Below are 24,850 nucleotides of genomic sequence, written 5' to 3' on the forward strand. Positions count from 1 at the left end.
AAACATGGCTTCCCAGAGAAACAAGAATCTGCCCAAACTGTGATTCAAAGAACATTGAAAACAAAGAGCATTGCCTCATGTTCGGTACAAAATATGAACTTTTAAGCGAAGATTATTTCCCCTAGTCTTGGGAAAAACACCAGATTTTAATGAACTAAAAAACTAAAAAAAAATGTCTGTTCTATTTGGAGAAAAGAGTGAGCTACTAGAACTGAGGGCCCAATATGTCACAGCATGCCATCAACTACGAAACACCGGAATTATACGCTGCCAACACAGTTTTATAGTCTCATTTCAACTTCGGATAACAACTATTCTGTAAATAGTACTGTAACTACCACTAACGCTACTATCACTACTACTACAACTGATAGAAATACTAATTAATACTAATTCAATCAAAGTGTCATCAAGTGTTACTACATCTACTACTACAACGACTAATGCTATTACTACTATTACTGCTGCTACAACTACTACCATTGCTACTTCTACTGTTACTACTACTTATGTCCAATTACTACAACTGCTACTAATTCTATTACCACTACTACTACTGATGTTACTTTCACTACTGCTGATAGTACCACTATATTTTAAAACATTATGACTCAATATACATCATATATATGACATCAATATATTGATTATTACTTTTGGCTCACAAATAAATAGCTTAAGCTCCAAATAATCAACTTTTACAGACATTCAAACTCATTGTAATGAATTCAACTTTGTAACTTTTACAACATATTTTATTCAGAAAATGTAACATTTTCTAGTGATAATTTACTGATGTTATTGTTATTGTAGTTGTTATTGTTTAGTGATTACCGTTCCTATTTGTATTACTGCTATCAATTATTGTTATTGTTCCTGTCTGATGTGCCGTAATTTTAATGCTTTTGCAACACATATATGCCATACTAAAGGTTGAATTTAATTGAATTAAATTGCGAGAGAGAGAGAGAGAGAGAGAGAGAGAGAGAGAGAGAGAGAGAGAGAGAGAGAGAGAGAGAGCTTCGGTCTTAACCCGATTTATACCTGCGCTCTTCTCCCCTTAATCACCCACACAGAAACAACGCAATACCGGCTCACACTGGCTTTCACAACAGTAAGGACTCCTGACAAGTGAAGAGGGAAGTGACAGAGAGACGACTGTGTAGTGAAACTGTGGGCGGTGCTTGATGCTGGGGTTGTTGGGGTGAGTTGGCTGCTGAATGTCACAGGTGGAGTTACAGTTCAGTTTTCTTTTGTTACTTAAGTCTGTATCCATTCTGTATCTTATAAATCCGGATAGAGTTATTGGACACCCGGGACTTTAAGTTGAGGAAAAGATAATGGAGAATGAAAGCGCCTTAAAAGGACGCATACAAGACACGGCAAGTGAAATTAGTCTGCTTCCTGGTCCTGCTGAAACGTGTGCTCAATTTGCCATGCTACAGCTGTACACCTTTTTACATGATTACTGAGGTAGCCTAATATTCCACCCGGCGACAGCTGGTCAGTTCCTGGTAACAAGGGAGAAGTGACAGAACCGTAAGTGACGTGACAAGACAAATTCTGTCGGCAACATTAATCGACCTCGGATCAGTGTTCTCTTCCGTCATCCTGAAACAAAGTTACAACATGCAAATTAGATTTCAACCTTTTACCTGCACATTACACACATAGTCTACTCACTGTGTAAAACGGTTATCTTCTTGTTAGACTTGCTTGACTTGTACAGTTTGCCAGTAGCCTATTTATGATGGTATGTGAACTTTCAACTGTAAAGCCTAAAGCACCCTTCTCTTCAAATGACTTAATAAGCACTTTTCTCGTTGTGCATTTTCAGTGCTACTAATTATTTTCATTTCCCATTGTGATGGATTGTTGAATTTTCTTTTGCTTTTCTAGTGCCTTTTTTATTGTAGACGGAAGTGCATCACTGGGAAAGAGCCACTATCATTTGAAAAGTAGAACAACATTTTTTTTTTTATTTGAGGAACCATGACGAAGACCCGTCATGGATCAAAACGTTGTATGCATAAAGAGTTAAATCATACTTTGGTGTACGGGTTCTACTTTTTCAACTGATGTTCGGGACTTAACCAAGCACCCACTGTCAATGTGCGTATAGTTAATTAGCTGAAAGAGCCACTATCATGCCATAATATGACATAAATAATAATGTCACTCCCTTTTTTCTGTTTAGCTCTCATGGAGACCCGGAGGAGACATGTCAGACACATCTTTATTTTCATCCTGGTAGCAGCGACCTTCTACTTAGTCTACTACACTTTTGACTGGAACTGGGTCAGGCAGACCACTCCAGGCCTCAGCAGGGCGGAGCCTGAAGAGCAGAACTGGCCCACCGGACCCAAACCGTCACCAGGATCAGCATGGGAGGATCCTGGGCCGTACCACGTGGCCTACCCACGCAACTACAAGTTCATCATGGACGACACAGAGGTGTGTAAGGCCAAGACCCCTTTCCTGGTTCTGATGGTCCCGGTGGCGCCCGGTGACGTGGCCGCTCGGGGCGCCATCCGCAAGACATGGGGCAAAGAGGGCCTGGTTCAGGGTGAGCTGGTCCAGACACTCTTCCTGCTGGGCCTCCCTGGAGGAGCCGATGCTGAGCAGCAGCAGGGGAAGCTCAAACAGGAGAACCTGCAGCACCACGACCTGATCCAGAGTGACTTCCAAGACAGCTACCGCAACCTGACCATCAAGACTATGGTGATGCTGGAGTGGCTGAGCGCACACTGCATTAAGGCGTCTTACGTCATGAAGATTGACTCGGATATGTTCCTCAATGTCCCGAATTTGGTTAAACTGCTGCTGGATCCCAGCACGCCAAAACAGAACTACATGACGGGCTTGGTGTGGTGGCACAGCCCGGTTCTAAGAGACCCCAGCAATAAATTCTACATGCCAAGAGAGGTGATCGCTGAGCCTGAGTACCCACCATATCCTCTGGGCATGGGCTATGTCATGTCCCTGGACCTCCCCGGGAAGATCCTGGGGGTCTCCCCGCAGATCAGGCCCATCTACATCGAAGACGCCTACCTCGGGATGTGCCTGAAACGCCTGGGCATCTCCCCCACTGACCCCCCCGAAAAGTCAATGTTTGTTGTCAACCCGTGGTTGGCCCTCAGCCGCTGCAGCCTTTCAAAAGTGATCGCCGTGACAACGACAAGCGTCCCGCAGATGATGAGTTACTGGGAGAAGACCAGGGAGCCTGGAGAGCCATGCTGAACCTCAACAGAGAAAGACTTTACTGAATCTCTTTCCTTATCCAGAGTTACAGTGAGTGAGCAGGTGGGGTTCACTGTCTTTTTGCACAAGGCGACAGGACACATGAATGGTGATGGACACACTTTCTCTGTTACTATGGTTATGAAGCAGTGTGTGTAATCACTAGGGCTGAAAGATACTGACAAAAAGTTTTGACAGATATGGCATTTTTGTTGTCATCATTTTTAACCTAAAAATTGTTTAAAGAAAAGTTATTTTGTTAAAAAAAAAAACATAGATGTCAGTGTGCAGGATTGACTGAGTTTGAGTTTGATGAAAGCTTTTCACCAATATTGTACTTGATTCATGGACCAAAGATTATTTGGAGCTCTAAAATCCCTTGTTTAGAAATCCAGTTTGACCACCCCTCTCTCTTAAGGAAGCATTTGCAGCCTCTGCAATTTGGAAGTTGCAAAAGTTCCACGAGGAACACCTGATCTACACAGCCAACTGCTGCATTGTCTAAAACCGGTATTTCTACTCTGTAGTTGGCACGTAAAGGCAGACATTGATACCTCACACGCTACAGGGGAATATTTGCCATTGTTGAACTAATTGGCTTACAAAGAATGTGCTGAAATGTTTGTTTAAGGTTGATTATGTTTCACCACACTTGGAGAAATGAATCACAACATGAATTAGTACACTCTCCCACAAATGTTAGGAGTCCCATCATCAATTTTTAAAAGACAGAAAAGTTAGAAGCCTTGCTTGGATCTGGATTAGCTTGTAGCAAATGAGCAAATTGCTATTGTCAAAGGAAAACCACATATTTGAAAATGTTTTTCTGGAAGAATTGAATGCTTATTTTCTCATTGACACTAGGGTTTGACCAGTATGGGTTTTTGAAGGCTGATCTACTTTAGACTGTAGCTCAATATTTTGTGAAAAATGGTCCGCAACTCCCAACAAAATGGTCCACCACTTGCAGAATTCACTTCAGCATTTCGACTGTGTCTTCCAACCTAACAATCTAAGAAAGGCTGCTAGTAGCGCCAGCAGTTTACTTCTAAATTCAATATTTTGTGCTGATATTCAATATCTTTAAAGTTTTAGTTAATTTCTCCCAGAATCTTATTCTTGGCAATGTGGAATGTGGACAGAGTGGACTTTCTCTTCAAGTACCATAACAAAAAAAAAAGCCAGTATGGATTTGCTTGTTACAAGCAAAGCAAACTTCAAAAGATCATATGTTGTAGAAAAAATATTGAAATAACTTGATTTCACATGGAAAGAATTTGAAAAACAGTCAAAGGTGTCTGACATGGTTCAGTTTAAAAGAGCACTTATTATATTTATGGAATTTGCTTTGTGCAGACTAGTATAGTATTGGGAACAAAGGGACAAACTTCCCACTGTCATTATCATCTTTTAAACAGTACTTTAAAGTGTCATGGGCACTCACTAGTCTTGCTAAATGACCATTCGGGTTTTGTCATACAACTGTCGTGGCCTGCATACGGGCCAGAGCGCAGGGGATAAAGCTCGCCGCATAGTTGTTGACAACCTTTTGGAGAACTGTGACGTACTATGTATGCAAGAGACATTTTTAGCGAAGCAAGACTTGGAAAAACTAAACTCTCTCAATGATAACTTTCATGGGGATGGGGAGTCTACAACTGACCTTGGCATGGGAATTGTCAGAGGTAGGATACCAGGGGGTGTGGCTATTCTATGGAATAAGAAGCTTGACTCGTTGATAAATGTGATCAGACTTGGTGTTGACTGGTGTATTGCAATACAATTTATTCATAATAAGGAATTCATTATCCTAAATGTGTATACACCCTATGAGTGCCGTCAGAATGAGGATGAATATCTAAATAGGCTTGCCTTCATCAACTCCCTTATTCAAGATAATACTTCTTCTAGTGTATATGTCATTGGGGATATGAATGCGGATGTCTCAGACAGGAACTCATTATTTGGCCCAGTTCTGTCGAGATAATAATTTTATATCGTCAAGCAAAGTGCTTTTGCCTACAGATAGCTATACATACATTAGTGAGGCCTGGCACACTACGTCATGGCTGGACCATTGTATTAGTACAGCTGATGCACATGCTTCATTGGGGTGTATGAGCATCTTGTATGGGGCAGCAACGATTGATCATATACCTTTTGCCATGTCAATAAATGTTGAACATCTACCTGCACTATCTAGAAATGGAAATAGTGTCAACACAGAAAAACTGGACTGCCTTTATTTTCTGCCGGCTTAATGACTCTGTAAATGAAATCATCTTGGTTTTATCAAATATAAGGTTTAGTACTACACGCTACCAATCCCAGCTGTGGAGACATTGGTACAGTTGTCTTTTTGTAAGACATTATTATATATTTTAAACCAGGATCTTTTATTGATCCTTTGTATGTAATTCATTGTATGTTATGTCCTGTCTTTTAGCTGGACCCTGAGTCTGAAATAAAAGTTTGAATTGAAAAAAAATTGAATTGTCACTATGCCTTTGTTGCCATAGTGTCATTTGTAGTTCACCATTTGAACACACGCCACATTTAGGAGCAAGCAGACAGTATGAATATTGGCTGTTTGAAGTCACAAGGAAATGTGAAAAAATAATAATTTTTCATCTATAAAAATATGTTGTCTTCCAGGACGTAAAAGGAAGGGAAGGGATGTTTATGTAAAAATATGAGAAAATAAGAATGTTGTACATTTTAAGGATTTATTGTTGGATAGGTGTACAATATGATACGGACAATAATGCGGGACATAATGCGGAGGGGCCGTTCAAAAGTGTTCAAAAGTTCAGAAATGGGTTGTGAGTGAATGTTGAGCTGTCACAAATTCCAGATTCTTCAATATAAACAAATTGCAACCACTGGAATGCACTGAGATGGGGGTGAAGACCCAAAACTTGACCGCCGTACCATACCAAATCTGTGAAGTTGCAGGTTTCACATGATGGGAGGAGTGGAGGGGGGATTGTTCAAAAATCTGTGGTATTATTGGTTGGAAAATGTAGGTGCACCTACTGTTACACTATAAAGTAATCAATAAAAATATACTGTTTTCCAGGAAATTAAAGAAAGGGAAGGGATGTTGATGTAAAAATATGAGAATACATGCAGATGTTGTAAATTTCGGTGTAAAATCTGTGTATGTTTTGATATGGAAAATTAGCCAACAAGATGAAAAAGTCATTTTCATTTCCTTGTGACTTTAAACAGTTCTGAATTTTCAGATTTTTTTATTTGCGTTACAGGCTTTTATTTACTCCGAAAGACCTTCTTTGTTGTGGGGTAAAGTGGCCCCTTAGTTGACTTTGTGAGGGAACAGAAACTTACCGCACACACATAGTTACAAACTCTGCTTTATTCTGTCAATGTGTTGGTTCTCTGATCTTTGCCAAGACATTCAAACTGTGTGTGGGAGTATGCCATAATGACAAAGCACTGTATGTTCCTCCTGTCTAACTCTCAGCTGCATGTAATGTCAGTGTATGTATTACGCAATCAGGCCAAGTTTGCTTTTGGTTGCAAGATGATTTGCATCTTGGCACCAGTTCATTTATTTAAGCGTTCAGACAAAAAGATCAAGGCAAATGACAAATTGTATTTTATTTGTGCTTATATGTTGCACAGTAGTTACAGACTCAAATCAATATGAAGTGTTTCATTCCAAAATGCTATTAGACAAAAAATAATGTTACTTGAAACTCATCACTCAATAGTTAAAAAGATAATTCCAAGGTCTACCTCAGTTATTTCAAACTGTTTCACTTCCTTGTCAGAAATAGTTTGTGTCACTTTTCTAATGAAACTCTTCAGGTTTGTCTAGCTGCAGTGAAACTCTCTACAGTTTTAGTTTGGTCTTCAGTCCAGAAGAGGGCGGTGTAACATCAGATAAAACCTACAGCTTTCTAACGCAGTCCTGACTACAAGAGTTGAAGTTTGCTATGCATGGTCCTGGACTATTGCATATATAGCATGAAATACACCACAATCTATGAATTAAAAGGGTAGTTTTGCTGCTTTATATGTTCATTTGAACATTTGAGTGTCATTCCAAACTGAGAAACCCACCATTTCTTTTTTGTTTTGTTGTTTTTTTTAAATCCAAAATGCATATATAGTCTTTTGGAAAGGAGGGCAAGTAACTGAATTGCTGATCACTGTCTGTGTTTTATGAATCAGAATGATGAGTAGATTTTTGAATGATGAAAATCAGGTGTTTTTTTTCCCCCAAAATTGCTAAACAGTAATCTAGAAATCAGCCCTTTTCCTACTTACTTTCCTATCACTTTTTCTGGATGAGAGCAACGAGTATGATTATTTTCTTCTCTGATCTATATTTAGAAATCTATTTTGCAATGTCAAACAATCATAGTCCATCATAGTCTGACTGAACATAATACAAATCCCTAACTTTGTCCTCATCCCTGTCTTTGTCTTTAGCTACTTGGCAGCGTCCTCCATGCAACCAAATTGCTATGCATGAAACATAAAATGGGATGGGAACAGAGGTCCAGCGGGTAGATTTTTACTGAGAACAGAAACAGCAACAAGAGATTTAGCTGATATAAATCAAAGCACCGCTTCAAATGGCTGATTCTCCTCACCACGCCTACACAATGCAGGACCGCAACGCATGGAGATCTCCTCCCATCATCAGCCCCTCTGTCAGGGTGTGGAAATTAAGAAATACTCAACAACTAAACCACGGTCACACTCTTGTCATCTCTTTGCACGCTCTCTCATATTTCTCTGTCTCTCAATTCAAGAAACGTTTTGTAGCATAATAAGATCAGTCTTTCATTACCTATAAATCTCAACTCAGAAAAACAACAAACAAGCAAAAACATATAAGAGTATAATAACCTTATCTTGGCTCATTGTTCCTCTCTCTCTCTCTCTCTCTCTCTCTCTCTCTCTTTCTCTGGCATGAACACAGACTTATCCTCTCCCATGTGCTGTCGTTCATCCCCAGCTGTTCTCCCTGTCTCAGATAAGGGAGGATCCCCGAAGTCAAAGGCCCTGCTCTCCGCTTCCCTGCTGTCTGCAGCCTGCATAAATCACACAGAAGCTCATCCAAAACCAAAGCTGCCTTTCCCATTCACACACGAGGGCCTGGATGCAAACATTACTCATCGTTTTGCTGCCACCTAATGTCAAAGATCCAACTCAGCGGTTGGCATGATTCACTGTAGGGCCTATCCACTGTGCAAGAAGAAGAAGGACAAGTGGAAGAAGAGGGGGAAGATTACTTTTATTGACCATGTTGCGCTATAGGCAACTGGAATTTGTCTTTTTTGGTTGTTTTTTTTCCTCTTAGATACACACACACATATGGATGGAGCAACCTTAAAGCTGCAGTAGGCAAATTTAATGGATTAACATTTATTTATAAGTAATAAAGATAAATTGCCACATCGCTTGGTGGCCAAAGGCGAGCAAGATAATGTCAGAATATCAGAAACAACGGCTGCCCCATTCCTCTGCTATTCTCATTTCTAAATGGAATGTGTGGATACCCATCCAACCAATGAGGAGAAGTCTGAGGCAAAAGGCGGGACTCCGTCCTGTCAATCACTCCTCCTGTCACAAAAACACACACATATGCACCTTGTTAACCAGACTAACCTAACATTTGTTTGAATAAAGTTCATCAAAATAACTTGTTTAACTGCAGGACTTCTGTGTTTGTTTATTGTATGTCTTATGGGTTTGATTTTCTGACAAAATAGCACATGAATGCGACGCTGTTTAGCAACCGACTTGGTAGTCCCGGACGCTGGACCTTCCCAGCAGGGTCCCCAAGACTGTGTTTTTGGAAGGTCTGATGACTTGTTAATTGGAATCTTGTAGATTATAAAGGTCTGCTGCTGGTTTGGCTCACATACTGTGTCTGTCTACATCCATTCACTTCATACATTTATTAAGCAGGCAGTGGTGCTCTGGTTCAGGTATTATGCCTGTCTATATGCATGTACATATATACACACACACACACACACACACACACACTCACACCCCCTCATGCATTCATAAAGCTGCCAGGTGCTTTGCCCTGAGTGCCAACTCATTTTAAAGGCCTTACCTTTGAGGCCCAGGCGGTCCTGCTGAAGGAGGGCATTGTTGGTAATGAGCGCCAGCTGCGTCCTGAACGCACCCCGACTGGCTCTGCCATGCCTGACTGAAAAGGTGCCAAGCAGACACAAGAGGGAAACAAATACATATCTCATTTTCCCCTCTCTCTAAATCAACATGTCAACATGCTGTTTTCTTTTTCTATTGCAAATGTTATACAACCTTTATTAGGATTAGGGGAATATTCAGTGTAGGCAATATCTTAAAATTTCATCCAATATTAATTCAAATGTCCTTGTTGAGGAAGATCAGGGTCTTATGTGTGTTAAAGATACAATCCAGACTTCTGAATTTGAGGTATATTCTGATATTTTGTTGAATGAAGAGTTGGACTATGCTTTAGGAACTTTCTTATAGCTCAAAATACAGGTCTTTTTTACTCACATATGTAAAACTTTGCAAATGTAAACAAACCTTTCACAGCCTCAATAAAAAAAAAGAAAATAATAAATAAAATGTATGCTTATCTGTTACAAAATTAGAAAAATGTCTTCTTATTTTGTATTGATCACCAACCCTGTCAACCCCCACAGATAGGCTATATTATTATGGTCATTTTGTGCTATGGGCTGGTCAAAATCTTACTTATTTCCCCTTTAATATAGGTCAGTAATACAAATTGCTCTAAGTTGGTTGGTGGAAATTAGCTCTGCGCTTCTCTTTCTCTCTTCCTTCTTCAGACACACATTCTCTCTCTCCTTCCTGCCTGTGTCCACCAGACAGTATGTTTGGGTTTGTATCTGCTCCCTCCATGTTACAAAGCCCACTTAATATCTAAACACACACACACGCACACACACACACACGCACACACACGCACACACACACACACACACACACACACACACACACATCCTCCAATTTGTGCACAAGAAACATAGACATACATATGGATCACATACACACACGCACATATGCATGCATTTACACAGATAGACAGACAGACACACACACACACACACACACCTACACACGACCAAGGGGAAATTGCTCATCTTCTTCTCTTCCTTTGATGCTCTCAGTCGTCTAGAAGGGATGGGGGTGGAGGGATTCCCGAATATTATAAATATATAAGTGTATATAATATATATGTGTGTGTGTGTGTGTGTGTGTGTGTGTGTGTGCGTGTGGTTAGCTTAAAACAAAGGCATTCTTCTCTATATGGAAGAGTATGGAAAGCCTGGTCTTGTACGTTGGGGTATCACCTCCTGTTGATTGGTGTGAGACAGCAGTTCAACAGACAGTTCAACAGACAGTTCAACAGACAGTTCAACAGACAGACAGAATTAGTTCAACATAGGCATAGAAAGGACTTCATGAAACTTGCATTGACCTAAGCGTGCAGAAGTCCCTTCTTCTACACCTATATGATTGCATTTTGCCTCCTGCACCTCAGCAAATTAAGCAGGCTGTCATGTGTGAGCTGGATCTCATACATGATTAAATTACAGGTGGGCAGGCAGACAGAAAGGCAGACAAACTCTGTATCACTGTGCTGGAACTGCAAACTCTGCCTAGTGATAAAACCTGACACCAGACAAAAAAAAAAACAGAGAACAAGTGTTTGTATTGTTTACAAGATAAGTACTATCAAATCTAAGATGTCTTGCACTGATTGCTTTTAAGAGAAGATGGCCGTGTGCACACACACGTTCTTGTACTTCTATCCTTATCAGCCCTGACTACATTCATTCCTTAACCCTTTCCTGCATGCCTAACCGTAACCTTAACCTTGAGCTAAACTTTATCCTAATTCTAATTTTAACCCTAAACCCAAATCCAAATTGTAGACTAGCTCCTTGAAGAAGTGAGGACTTTGCAAACGTTTCCTCACACTGAAGGTCTAAAACTGGTTCTCACAGTTTCAAAGTACAAGCACACACACACACACACACACACACACACACACACACACACACACACACTCAGTAATTCATCCACCTCTCCCCCTATACCCTCCGTCCCCCTGTACCCACACAGACCAGGTGTTGCCGTATCGTCTCCCCCCTCCTCGCCCCCCTGCAGACCGGCTGTCCTCCCTGTCACCCTGTGAAAACAGAGAGCACCGCAGGGTCGTAAACCTCAGCTGGTCCTGTCTTGGCCTAGAGACAGACAGGCACACAGAGCCTCCCCCTCCCAGGTCTAGATCACGATGTAGACTAGAGCAGTGGTCTTCAACCATGCCAAGGCCTGAGGCATGAGTCCGCAGGTTTTCAATTCAACCAAACACTAGAGCAGCTCATTTCACTGATGAGCAGATCTTCAACCAGAGAGGACGGACTAATCAGTGAAATCAGCGCAGATTAAATTTTAGTTGTACTACAAACATTTTCTCGGTGGCACAGTGACTCTGGAGACAGAAATAAATGGTTGAGTTAAACTGGCTAAGTAACGCTAGACTGAAGCCCAGTGAAAAAGGCAAGGGGAGGGATCTACCAACTGAAAAAGCCAAACTAAATTATCTAGGTTAGCTAGTTAGCCTAACTGACCTTCCAAGTTCAAACTAGCCATGCCAGCCTGTAGCTGTCTTGGTAAGCTAGTTAGCTAGCTGCTGACCTTCCAAGATCATGAATGCCATCCTACTATAAAATGAGGAAAACTCTGTCCTTCTGTCTGTCTGTCTGCATCCATTTTGCTCCTCAACGGGTTGGCCAATCAATCTGAAACTGCACATGGGCATTGAGCATTGGCATAGGCAGGGACTGACGAAGCTGATTTTTTGCTGATCCATTTTCCCAAATTTAAGCTGTTTATTAGCCTTTTTGGCAAGTCTGCGCGGAGTTGTGGAGCGCGCATCCCCGGGTATGGACTAGTGATCATGAATGAATGAAAAAAAACATAGAAGTCCTTACCATTTAGCCTACATTTATTTATATTCTGACCAGAGTTCCTCCATTCAGGTTTGTCAGTTACCTAACTTCTGCACGAAAAAACGATTATTTGGCTCCGCCCACTTAGGCTTAACTCAGCCAATGAGATTATTTCTGCCTCCAGCAGCTCTTTCTCAGAGAAATGTTTGTACAACTACAGTATAACACCAATTTACAAAGTGAGCTGCTGTAGTGTTTGGCTGAAATTAAAACCTGCAGATTCTTGGGCCTCGATGTTCGCAAGTTCATTGGACTGGACTCTGATCGCACCGGTCTTGAGAATCCTCCAAGTGCTAATAAAGGATAAAGACCATGAATGGTTTGTGGGTGAAGATGGAAAATGAAAGGAAACAATAGGCAAGGCAGAAGAAGAAGAGGTGACAAAGTGAAAAAAGGGAGCCAATTTTATTTATTTATTTATTTATTTTGCATGATTTCTGCTGTTTCTGGTGATGATGGAAGAAGCTGGAAGCAAGGTGGCGACAGAGCAACACTTCCTACTGAACTGTAGTAACTGAAGAAATTAGGGAAACCTCTATTACTAAATTCAAAAGAATTAGCAGTAGTTTTGAAAACTTTCCCCACATGAAATTACAATACTCTAAGAGGAAAACAAGGAAAGCAAAAGTGTGCCACATTTGCAGCAAAATATCTCAGATGCATATCATATGTCCTTTTAGAAATGTATCTGTTGATTTAGTGATCGATTAGTATTATATTATTGAACCATTTGTTGTTATTATTGTCTCATTGCTATCTGAATCTAGTTATAATCTGTTATTTATTGTTTTTGCTTTGACAATAAGTACTTTTGTATTTCATGCCAATAAAGCTCCTTTGAATTTAATTTAATTGAATGACCAGAGTAGACATTTCCATAATTCTACCAATTTCTGTTTCTGTTTTCTCTCTCTCTCTCTCTCTCTCTCTCTCTCTATTTATAGCCATGGGATTTTTTTTTTCTGTGTCTGGGTTTATTTTTGGACATATTCTGAGGATCGTGTGTAAAAGTGTAAACAAGTAAAATACCAGTGCTTTGAATCCAAACATTTTTACCACACTGCAAAAATGCCAAATCTCAACAAATCATTTACTCTTCATTCAATCAGTCAAGTATAAATCTGACTTTTATTCAAATGAATTAAAAAAAACTCTACCAGTGAGGTTAGATAATTAAAACAACTGTTGTTTCCAATGCAGTCTCATTCTAAACTGGAGTGTCATTTTCTTGGAATAAGTGATGTGATCTGCCTTATTGACCCATTTTTACTTGTTTTAATAAGGTTGGGAGACTGAATACAAGATTAACTGACATGGTAAGAGGACATTTTTTGCTTGACTGATAAGAGTGATACTAGAGTGAGAGAAGGATTAGACAATAAAATGAACAAGTGTTATGACATTGACCTAAGACACAGGGCTTTTGCATTTTGCCTTGTGATTGAGTTTAGTGTCATTACAGTAGATTTAAGTTTGGCCAAGTCCAGTGTTTTAGGCCAGACTCATCTGTGTTATGTCACCACTGGATGATCAGCACATTACAGCAGAACTGTCAGGCTTGCACCACAAAAATCAATCATAAAAGTGACAAAATTTGAAATAGCAAGTTCTTTGCAATCCAGGCTTGTGGTTTGTTATTGGACAGATTAAATTTTGTGTGGGACCTCTCATTATTCTAACTATGTGCACAATTTAGGCAATATTTAGGAAAGGTGACTGTAGTTTTTCATGTGTGAAAGAAAGAATACCCAAACATATTTTTTATGTAGCCGAGTATCACAAGGATTCGTTGTATTCCTACTATTTTCCAGAAAAAGTGTTTCTAGTTCATATTCCACAACAGAATCTTGATGGTGTGGACCGCTTACCAAACTCAGTTGTCAGTAACAGTTACATCCCAATCATTTTTGCAACCTAATTTTGTTCCATGATCCACCACTGATCCACCACTGAACTACCACCAGCTTTGAGTTATGATCTTTGTACATGTTGGTCTGTTTAGTGAACTTATACTGCTGTATATCAGACCCAAGAAAGAAGAATTTCTCCCTCCCTCTAATCTGTCATGCCACACCAATATACGGCTCTATACCAAATTATCTGCAAAAGACTATAAAGGTGACTGGAAGTGCAGCCTGAATGGATTCCTTTGATGGTGAAAAATTCAGCGAAACACCATATGAGTTCATGAAGCCATAGTTTCCCATTTTTAAATGCCTTGGGTTAAATGTTTCTCGATTGCTGAGGGAGGCGAGAGCGTCACTAATTCACTTTCCCCATCCCTAATCTCAGGGATTTGAACCGGCAACCTTCTGGTCACAAGCCAGCTACTCCCACCTCCTTTAAGAGGAATTTTATGTCACAGTTATATATATCTATATATACAGTATATCTATACAGTATGTACTGTATGTGTGTTTGTGTTCTTGTATTTATATACTAAGGCATACCAAATGTCCTCACAAGGATAGAAAGATGAGGACAATCCTCCAAATTGAGGACGCTTTGCTGGTCCTCAGTTCTTTAAGGGGCTATTTGAGTCAGGATTTGACTTTAAGATTAAGGATTTAGGATTAGATAGGGCAAAGGTTAGGGTTAGTTTAGGGTTAGGATTTGAGTTTAAGGTTAAGGTTGGACTTAGGTTTAGGGTAGGGTAAGGGTTAAGGTTAGTTTAGAGTTAGGACTTAGTTCAGGGTTAAAGTTATAATTAGAAATTTGTTTTAAGTAGGGTACAGGTTAAGTTTTGGCATGTGGAGAGGGTTAGAGTTAGATTTAGGGTGTGTGTGTGTGTGTGTATGTGTGTATGTGTGTGTGTGTGTGTGTGTGTGTGCGCACACTGATATAGTCGAATGCCTTCCACTCACTATATTATGCTATTGACATCTTCGAACACTTTCTTTACATTTTGTCAAATTCCTCTTAACCACAAGGACCCTGTCGTTCAGGTTCTCACGATCCCTGTCGGAGAGTCACTCTGTGGGCTGTGAGAACCAGCAGAGGCCCGGGCTGCTGGAGGCCTCCTGCTGCGCTCCGCTCCCCTGACGCACACGCACAGACACAAACAAAAACACATACAAACAAGTCACAAGTCTACGTATGTTGTATATACACAGAATCAAACGAGCGTACGTAACAGTCCACATGGCCTTTCCCGTCTGCTCTCTCTCTGTAGTGTCATCTCTCTCTCTCTGAAAACAAACACAGCTGTTCAGGCTGCTCCGCTGCTGATGCCAAGGGAACGCTCCTTTCATATCAGGCCTGGATGTGCTTTGTGTTGGAGAAGTTATCATCGTTACTGAGCCATCAAAGCTAGGGGCTCGCTAATGTCATCAGAGTTAGTGTTGAGTAGACCTATAATGTTGATGTTGTTATTTTTATCATATTATTAATATTATTATCAGTAGCAGTCATATTAGTATTAGAGTAGTATTAGTGTTGTAGTAGTAGCAGTAATAGTACTGGTAGTAGTAGTATTGTTAGTTGAAGTAGTAGTAGTAGTAGTAGTGGTATTGGTAGTTGTAAAAGTAATAATAGCGTAATAGCAGTAGTAGTAGGAATAGCAGCAGCGCTAGTAGTAGTAGTTGTAGTAGTGGTATTACTAGTATTGGTTTGCAGTAGTAGCAGCAGTAGTGGTACTAGTAGTAGTAGTAGTAGTTGTAGTAGTAGTAGTAGCAATAGTAGTAGTTGTAGCAGTAGCAGTGTAGTAGTAGAAGTAATAGTTGTATTTGTACTAGTAGTAGTATTGGTAGTTGTAGTCATAGTAACAGTAGTAACAGTAGCAGTAGTAATTGTAGTTGTAGTAGTAGTAGTATTGGTAGTAGTATAGGATTTATTGATTAATTGATTGATTGATTGATTGATTCATTCATTTATTTAGTCATTCATTCAGTCAGTCCTTCATACATTGACTCACAGCTCAGATGTTATTCATATACATTGTACTCCCTCTAGTGTCTTTACAGTATTTTTTGTTACTGCAGCGCTGGTATTTCTGCTGCAGCGTGTTTGGCTGTGTTACAGCATTGTGAGTTCTGCTGTGGCGTCCATCCTCACAAAACGTCTCACCACAGTTCATTAGCAGCGCTGATGACTCAGAGCAGAAACTGCTGTGAGAAACGTCATTAACATCTGTTTGTGGTCCGCGCAGCGAGGTTGAAGGCCATGTGAAAACAAAACAACAACACTGACCACGCTCACAACTGCAGCTTCTGTAGCGCAGGCCAGAGATGGGTTCCCATGGCTGTCACCTCCCTCCCTTCCTCTCTCTCTCACTCTCTCTCTCTCTCTCTCTCTCTCTCTCACACTCCCTTGCTACCTCTCTCCACCCCCAACCCCTTGTCTCTACCTCCCTTTCTCCCACTCATTCTAACTCGTTATCTCTTGCCGTTTCTTCCTCCCTACCTCCTTCCCTTTCACTTTCCACCTCTCTCTTTCTCTATCTTCCTTCCTCCCTCTCGCCTTCTCACCTCTTTCTCTCTCTCATTACCTGACACAATCTTCTTTGCTTCTCTGCCCCCTTTCCTCCCTTTCCCTCCCTCCTCTTCCCTGTCCTGCCTCTTTTCTTCCCTATTCCTTCTCGCAAGGCATCACTCCTTTTCTCTCTATCAGGAATGAAAGGATACTGAGTGGCATAGTGAGTGGGGAGACTTTCCTCCAACCTGAGGAGCCTCAGCTGGGTTCAAGCCTCCATCTTGGCAAGCATCCGCCCTGTTGAAGTGTCCTTGAGCAAGATGCTGAATCCTTACCATGGGTGCTGTTCTGTAGCTGAGCCTGACCTCTGACCTCCCTGTGGAGGGGGGGGGGGGGGGGGGCATTCATTAGTTCTGTAGTTGATTGTACTTTATTTCTTAAATTTGTACCACATGAAGTCTTGTATTCCTCCATGAGGTACTTCTAAGGTAAATATAATGTACTAACTGCTTTGCAATGTACTGAAATACTGAAATACCACGCTGTCACCCACACACACACACACACACATTACTACCCGGTCTGTGCCCTGTCCAACCTAATGTGTGTGTGTGTGTGTATGTGTGTGTGTGTGTGTGTGAATGTATTTGTTCCGGCTGAGACGGGGTACAGGTGGCAACTTCATCACCAGCGGAGGGCAAGTTCTATTAATATACTATAGAGAAGCTCCAACATGCACAGACACAGGCACACACCCACACACGCACACACACACACACGCACACACGCACACACACACACACACTGGAGTGACATAGTAAGGATAGGATGAACAGAGAGAGCGGGAGACACATATAGAGATATGAATTAAGAAAAAGACAAGCAGATTAGGGAAGAGGGAGAAAGATAATTGTATTTAGATGCTTTGGCAATATAGTGAATGTAGTTATTTTGATAATAAAACATATTGAAATCAATTCCCAGAGAGACAGAGAGAGAGAGACAGACAAAGATAAATGAACAGACAGAGAAAGAGAGCCAGAGAGCCAGACAGAGGGAAGGAGAATAAAGAAAGACATGGACGCTGTTCTCGTCTCCTTTTAGTGTTCGTGGCTCAGGACCAAACGCTGTTTCTTGCCGCCTCCCTGGGGAGAGTGACTCCAGGCCTGAATTCCAATGTGCTATTTCATGTTTTCTTCTCCACCGGAGCAATTTAGCCTGAAACACCGAGTCCGCCGCCTCCGTACAGCTCTCATTAAAGTAGCTTTGGTAACGTCTGCCATGTTGGAAAACACACGCGGCCGCGTACTGTACGCTTGAAGACACATGTAGACAGACTTGCATGCACACACATACACACACACACACACACACACACACACACACACACACACACACACACACACACACACATACAGTATAAGCATGTTGCTTACTGGGCAGTATGCAAATAAGCGAGTATATACACACACAGGTTAACACTCACTCTATCACCCTCTACTTATTTCCCCTCCGTTTCCCTGTGGTGTTTACATTCTTGTAAATTGAATGAGTGTGTGCGTGTGTGTGTGTGTGTGTGTGTTTGGGGGGTGGGTGGGGGGTGTAGAAAAGTCATTTCCGCTATGTTGGGGAGGTCTGTGAAGGGTCAAGCCTTCCCCAGCCCCGGCTGTGTGAATCACATAAACACTCTGCCTGCGACACTCCCACCTCGGCCCTCCGCTGGTGTTCAGGCTGCAGGAGCCATGCTTCGCCCTTTACATGCTATTTTCAACCGCTTTGCGCTGGTCCTCTTGTGGCGTTTGGCAGAAGGGAAATGTGGGTTCTTGGATGTTCAGAACAGCCACTGACAACAAAGCCTCTGCTGCTTGACAATGCCATGCTCAAACATTTTTGGCAGTTTGTGAATGTGAAAATGGATGTAGGCAAATTCGGTGGTGTAGGGCCTACTCATGAATAGATTATTTAAAGTTCCTTAGCCTGTAAATACATACAAGTTGCTTTCTTAAGGTTTGCTGAAATTAAAAAAGGTAATATGGGTCACGGGTGTCATTGTAGGCCCAACCCGATCTCGTTTTTATTTGTTGAGAATCGTCTTTGAGCCTCCATGCAGCTGCCCTTTTTAATTTGGCTCTCTGTTCTCAAGATTAGAAGGCTAGAAACAGCAATAATTGGCTTTTCCTCCATGTTGTTTTTGGTAGGACAGGTGGAACTTGGATTGGGACATTTCATGAAGAGACATCAATCAAATGGACACCTGACTTTTCACCTGACATTTGAGGACTCTTACTCCAGATGCCTGAAATTTGCATATAGCCCTTTTGAACTCTATTTTTGCCGCTGCCTTCTCACGGCTACACTTGGAATTTTTAGATGCTCACCTTCCCACAATCATCCGCAAAATTTCTACGCCTGCTCTCCTTGAGATGAATAGGGAGCGTCACCACGCTCGCGAACTTTGACGTTCACTGGACAATCACTGTTAGCTGGCATGCTGTTGATGTAATCTGTAAATGCAGACCTTATCATGGGTTGATGCTGTAAATTGTTAGCCCCTATTATTTCCTTCTTAATTTTCGATTGTGGAGCTACTCTCATTCCACAGTCACACTTAATCCAAATGCTTTTATGTTGCTGCAAAATGCTGGATGTGCAGAGATTTAGGCAAGGGTCGCATAGCTCATACACCCATATTCAAAAAGCCATATTGGTTGAATCCTACCTGGCATTAAAATGAAACTCACTTTTGAATATGACAGTGGCGCCTGCTACTTACAAAACAATAGCGCTTTAGACGATGCAGTCATCTGTGTTTTTAAAACAATGGGCAGCAGCATTGTTTTTCTAATGCGTATCTTTTTGAATGAAACCCTTCAGTTCAGTGTATCGATGTTTCCCCATGAGAAAATCCCACTTGAACGCCTGATTGTAAAGCAGCAGATCAAACATTGCCACGGAGGTCAGGGTCTGTGTTTGTTTTCTCGCACTCCTGTCAAAATCTGTTCCTCTTTCTCGACCTCACAGCATACAGAAGACACACACACACACACACACACACACACACACTCACACATAAAACAAAGCAGTCTTTAATGCGACTGATCCCACAGCCAAGCTGCCCTTGTTGTGAGGCCAGTGGTCGTGGTGTCAATCTGTAGATGAAGGATGGGGTTAAGGCCCAAGGTTACATGATCAAATTTTTACCCTTCCTGATACCCTTAAAAAATATTCTATTCTATTCTATTCTGTTCTATTAGTCTTATTTTTCTTAAAACAAGTGGAAAAATCTGCCAGTGGGAGACTTTTTTCAATTTTCTTGGTGAATTTTCTTGAATCGTGTAATTTTCCTGATACTACTGAAGTGATCTGCCTAATTACTTTGCCTTTTTTTTCCAAGATATTGATACTTGCTATGCTCTCTCATTTGCAGTAACAGTAACCACACGACGTACATGCTGCCTGCAACTTGAGAAACTCGTTCATTCCGGCTGATACTGACCATGATTGCCTTGATTCCTTGTTTGTCCACAGATAAAAGCTGGCTGCAGCTGAACTTTTGGGGCAACAGAACCATCAAACGTCAACTGCCAATCATGTATCAGCGTTGCCATAAATCCCACCTATCACTGAAGCCTATAAGCATTGGCAGTCTGATGAGAATCAGCGGCAAGCCAATACAGAACAACAGGCTACATACCTGCAATTATACAGCCAATCCAAATCATCAGGAGTACAAATATTACACATCACCTGAAAGTACACAACCTCTACTATCTTTAACTATGAATGTACACAATACTCTAACTTATAATCTTGAAATAGATTTATAAACATCACTCATCTGAAAACTCAAAGCGGCTGAATGTTCCTTCTTCTGTAGACTTGATCATGTTTTATATGTATAATCTGAAAGGGCTGACTGGTCTGAGGCGCCGCTGGCTATCTTTATCTTCCCAGGGTTCCCTTCAGGTCACCAGACAGGTCGACTGAAGGGGCTAAATGTCACACACACAAGTACACACACACACACACACACACACACACACACACACACACGCACGCACGCATGCTCATGCAAGCACACTCATATACTTTTACACATACTGATGCATACAGACGAGCATGCATGTGTATATGCTCACGGTTTTTCTGTACACACACACACACACACACACACACACACACTCACACACACACATACATACACACACACACACACACACATGCCTGCTTTCCCCTTACTTCACACAGTCCATAACACTCCTCTGTGTTAAGTTGTTGTGTCATTCAAAAGGGATTACAAGGAATCCTAAACCCATCATAATCACTCAATAGCTGTATTATAATCAATATAATCAGAACGTGACATCATTTAGCAATAATATCCATAAGGTCATTCTTCATCATGATTATAGGTACGACGGTGGTATCGGCAGAACCAAAGCACCTATAATCACAGTAGAGAATGTTCTCAAGGATATTATTGCCTTTATACAGCAGTTACCAATGCATGAGTACTGTGTGAAAAATGTTTTTACAAAGTTTTGAACAAATGTGAGAATAAAAACCGTAAAGATCGCTACCTAGTTTCCTGGCTAACACATGAATTAGCATAGCTCGTTGTCAAAGGTTTGCTTTATGGGAATTATCAACATGGTTGGAATGTGTCTTGCATACTTGCAACAACTCTAGTGGTGAAATACTCTCTGGGGTAAACGTATAGGAAATCAAATTCTCATACTGCAGTTGACCCAGATTCAAAATGTTGCATGGCAAGATTTTATTATAATGCATGTGATTTTCTGATGTGATTATAGCATGATAATAGTACATCTATGGTTATAATATGCTTTAATTGCTGTTATGATGCCTATACTGCATTACTGCATACTTAGATACTACATACACACACACACACACACACACACGCAAAGGAAATGACTCATCATCGCTAGTTGATTTGTTTCTTCTTATGCAGCGCCACAGGCAACTTGGCTTCATTTGTTAGATTTCTGGGTTCATGTCTTGTTTAATGTTTTGTGATGACAGTTTTAGTAGACAAAATATTCAAATGCATATTCTAAAAAGTCACGATCAGTCAAATCGTCTTTGACTGACTTACCCTTTGAGAAGTGTGACCTCATTCCCTGTGAGTTTACTGTGAGTGAGTGCTGCATTATAGAAACAGGATTTCATCTGGACCTGAGTGGTCATGCATGTAACGGCTTGTCTGACTTCCCATCTCATACCTAATGACTTACAGATGTCTTGCTTTGTGTGTGTGTGTGTGTGTGTGTGTGTGTGTGTGTGTGTGTGTGTGTGTATTTTTGTGTATTGGGTAATGTACTTGCATGTGTATATTTGAATGAATGCATGAATGTAAATTTAATTATATACTTTATATGAGTGTACATTTATTTGCATGTGTCTCATGAACATGTGTGCAGTTTGCTTTGTATGTGTGTGTGTGTGTGTGTGTGTATGTGTGTGTGTGTGTGTGTGTGAGAGAGAGAGAGAGAGAGAGAGAGAGAGTGTGTTTGTGTGTTTAAGCCTACATGGCTGTGTGTGTGTTTCACAATATTGTAGACATAGCGATGGTTAGTTTAATGATTTGGTTGGTTTGGGGCCTGTGAATACTGTGTGTGTGTGTGTGTGTGTGTGTGTGTCTGTTTATGAATGTATGTCTGTCTGTGTGGGCATGCATGTGTGTGTGTGTGTGTGTGTGTGTGTGTGTGTGTGTGTGTGTGACACCAGCAGATAATCCTTCATTGTGTGTGCACACTGATGCTGATAAAGGAAGTTTTCCAGGCAGAGGGCTTGTGTGTCCTGAGTGATGCAGCCTGAGTAGTGTGTGTGTGTGTCAGGTTTCAGTGTGTTTTCGTACACGCATCGCAGCTCCACGGTTTAATTTAGTGTCTCCGTCCACAGCTCATTGACAGCTTAGGTGTCGGACGGAAGTATTTGGTATCGGTACACCTAACTTTCCCAAGACTGAGTATAAATATACATGCCTAAAATGGAAAAGTAAACTTGGAGAGGGAACTGTAAATGAAGAGAAATGTTGGTGTGGAAGTTTTACAAAGAGCCAAATGTTGAATTTGTTTGGCCTTTCCTCTTTCTGTTTCCCCATGAATGACATTCATTATGTGGACCTGGTTGGTCAAAACTGTAAAAAAGTACATTTTAGGCATTTAACTTACTCTTATAGAAAACAACTTACAATGAGTGAGTGGGTATAGCAGAGATGAAAGAAAAAACAACTATAAATGGAAAGAAATATAGCAGGCTAGATAGCTATCTTGCAGACAGTCTCGTTTCTTTGTTGGTAGCAGCACTGGGACTTTCAACCATCACGCAACCAGAAGGTCACAAGTTCAGTCTCATAACAGACAATGTGTTCATTTGTGTCTTAGCATGTGATCATACCTACAGTTGGTTTTCTTTGGTCCAAACCGTGGTGGAAAAGTTTACTTTGTTGCGTTTTTGCATTTGGTTTGTTTAGGTTCACACTGCCCAATTACAAGCAAACCACGGCACAAGGAGCTCATTTGTTTGACAGTTTTGGTAGAAATAGCTGAATATGAGCATCAGTCCAGACTGTGGTTTCCCCTCACTTCATTTTGTCATGCTAGGCTTTCCAAGCATGAGGAACTGCTGGCTATCAAATGTCAACATCCTCCTTATATCCACCAAACCTTGTGTTTTGGTGTCATTTCCTGTAGTTGGTTCGGATTACGTTCTTTGCTCCTAACGAACCGCACCGTAGTTCTCTTGGAAGATGACTGACTTGCATTTTCAAGAATTTTGATAACAGCATTTTGGTGCTGTTATTTGGTGCCGCCTGAGTTCATCGTTCTCATGCCCAAACAAACCAAAATAAAGGAGTGAACACCCCAGAGACCAAATAAATTACTCAAAACATGCTTGGTGTGAACACACTTCAAGTCCTTTAACAAGACGCTGAACCTGCTCCCCTCTGAACTCTGACCCCTGTGGTGAAATTTGTACCTAATATGTATTAGGTGGGTCTCAGAAACTAACTCCTACAGTGTAGGATATATTACAGTGTAATATGGCAACTGAAGTGCAAGAAATGTTTAAAACATATTATAGAGCTGTATAGCCTACAGGCTCAGACTTCTGTTATCTACAGAAGTTGTTTCATGGAGTCAGAGCGCCTCAGATCTCTGGCACCAGAACCACAGAATAATCCATCTGTCCTGCTGTGGATATTCTCTCGCCATATTTTTGCAGGTGCAGCCTGAGACTCGGGAACGCGCACGGTTCCGCGTTCTCGCTCGCACCTCCCACTTCCCCAGCTTGTTTAAGTGCTCGCCTCCCGTCCCTCAATGAGCGCTATTGTTGAAAGTGTATGCGCGCCTCAAGACTGGCAGACCTCGGTCTCCAAGTTTGACAGACAGACGGAGCGGAGTGCTTTGCAGTGATACACCTTTCGCTAACCTCTGTGCGGATGCCCTGCTGCGGACCCGAAAAGCATTTTTGATTTGAGCTTTGTCTCGCGCGGCAAAAAAAAGTTTGGATAAAAGGTGCCAGAGCGCATTCCGGCGGACTTTGGTTTACTTTTAACAAGGTAAGTTTCCCCTTGCGCACCCTGCGCTCATCTCTCACTGACTATAAGTTTGATTTGAAACCCGCAGTGAATTGCAAAAGTGCATGTTTGTGCACAGTCGGGTTGATTAGATAACACACTGCAGTTTGTTCAGCGCTTCAATAACTCTGCAGTGCAGTAACACGCATTCCTCAGGCGAGTTTAATCCGACTGTTGCGTCTCATGGTGGAGAAACCTGCCTCATGCACTTTTAGTGGGTGAGATAATCTATTGGATATCGATAATAACCACAGAGGTAACCAGTTAGTCTTTGAACTGTGGACTCTAACAGAGTTAGAGGCTATAATTGATCCAACCTCAGTTACTTTTAGTCCCTTTATCTCGCTTTCTTTACATATGAAAGCTTCCCTTGTGGTTGATTATTTTGTCAGCGTGTCCTCGCATTCCTCACCCGGCACACGGGTCACAATCTCGGGTCAAAATCTCCCGTCCAGCCGCGCGCAGAGGGACGCACGGACAGGAGAGACACTGAGAGGAGTGTTTCCAGCCGAGATATGTGGAAATAGGATTATGTCTTATCATTGTCGTTGCTTTATCCCGTGTTTGTGTCCAA

General features: G+C 41.3%; 2 protein-coding genes across 3 annotated transcripts in view; both read left to right on the top strand.

The window, feature by feature from the left end:
- Positions 1-1,204: 1,204 nt before the first annotated feature.
- Positions 1,205-3,430, top strand: LOC139909257 (beta-1,3-galactosyltransferase 1-like). Of its 2 annotated transcripts, none has more exons than XM_071896272.2 (2): positions 1,205-1,229; positions 2,198-3,430. In XM_071896272.2, the coding sequence occupies exon 2, from the start codon at positions 2,203-2,205 to the stop codon at positions 3,238-3,240; it is 1,038 nt and encodes a 345-aa protein (XP_071752373.1). In that variant the 5' UTR covers positions 1,205-1,229; positions 2,198-2,202; the 3' UTR covers positions 3,241-3,430. The 2 variants fall into 2 exon arrangements, with proteins under 2 accessions (XP_071752373.1, XP_071752372.1); XM_071896271.2 differs by having other exon boundaries at positions 1,208-1,420.
- A 20,746-nt stretch (positions 3,431-24,176) lies between these two features.
- LOC139909249 (vasorin-like) overlaps positions 24,177-24,850 on the top strand; it is a 34,493-nt gene continuing 33,819 nt past the window's right edge. The window contains exon 1 of the mRNA XM_071896260.2: positions 24,177-24,258. The gene's annotated coding sequence lies outside the window, so the exon portion shown is untranslated. The remainder of the gene's footprint in view (positions 24,259-24,850) is intronic.

This window comes from Centroberyx gerrardi, chromosome 3 (assembly GCF_048128805.1).
Source record: "Centroberyx gerrardi isolate f3 chromosome 3, fCenGer3.hap1.cur.20231027, whole genome shotgun sequence".
Lineage (NCBI taxonomy): Eukaryota > Metazoa > Chordata > Actinopteri > Beryciformes > Berycidae > Centroberyx > Centroberyx gerrardi.

Coding starts and splice junctions, on each gene's coding strand:
- LOC139909257 (XM_071896272.2), top strand. CDS start 2,203: ATGGAGACCCGGAGGAGACATGTCAGACACATCTTTATTTTCATCCTG.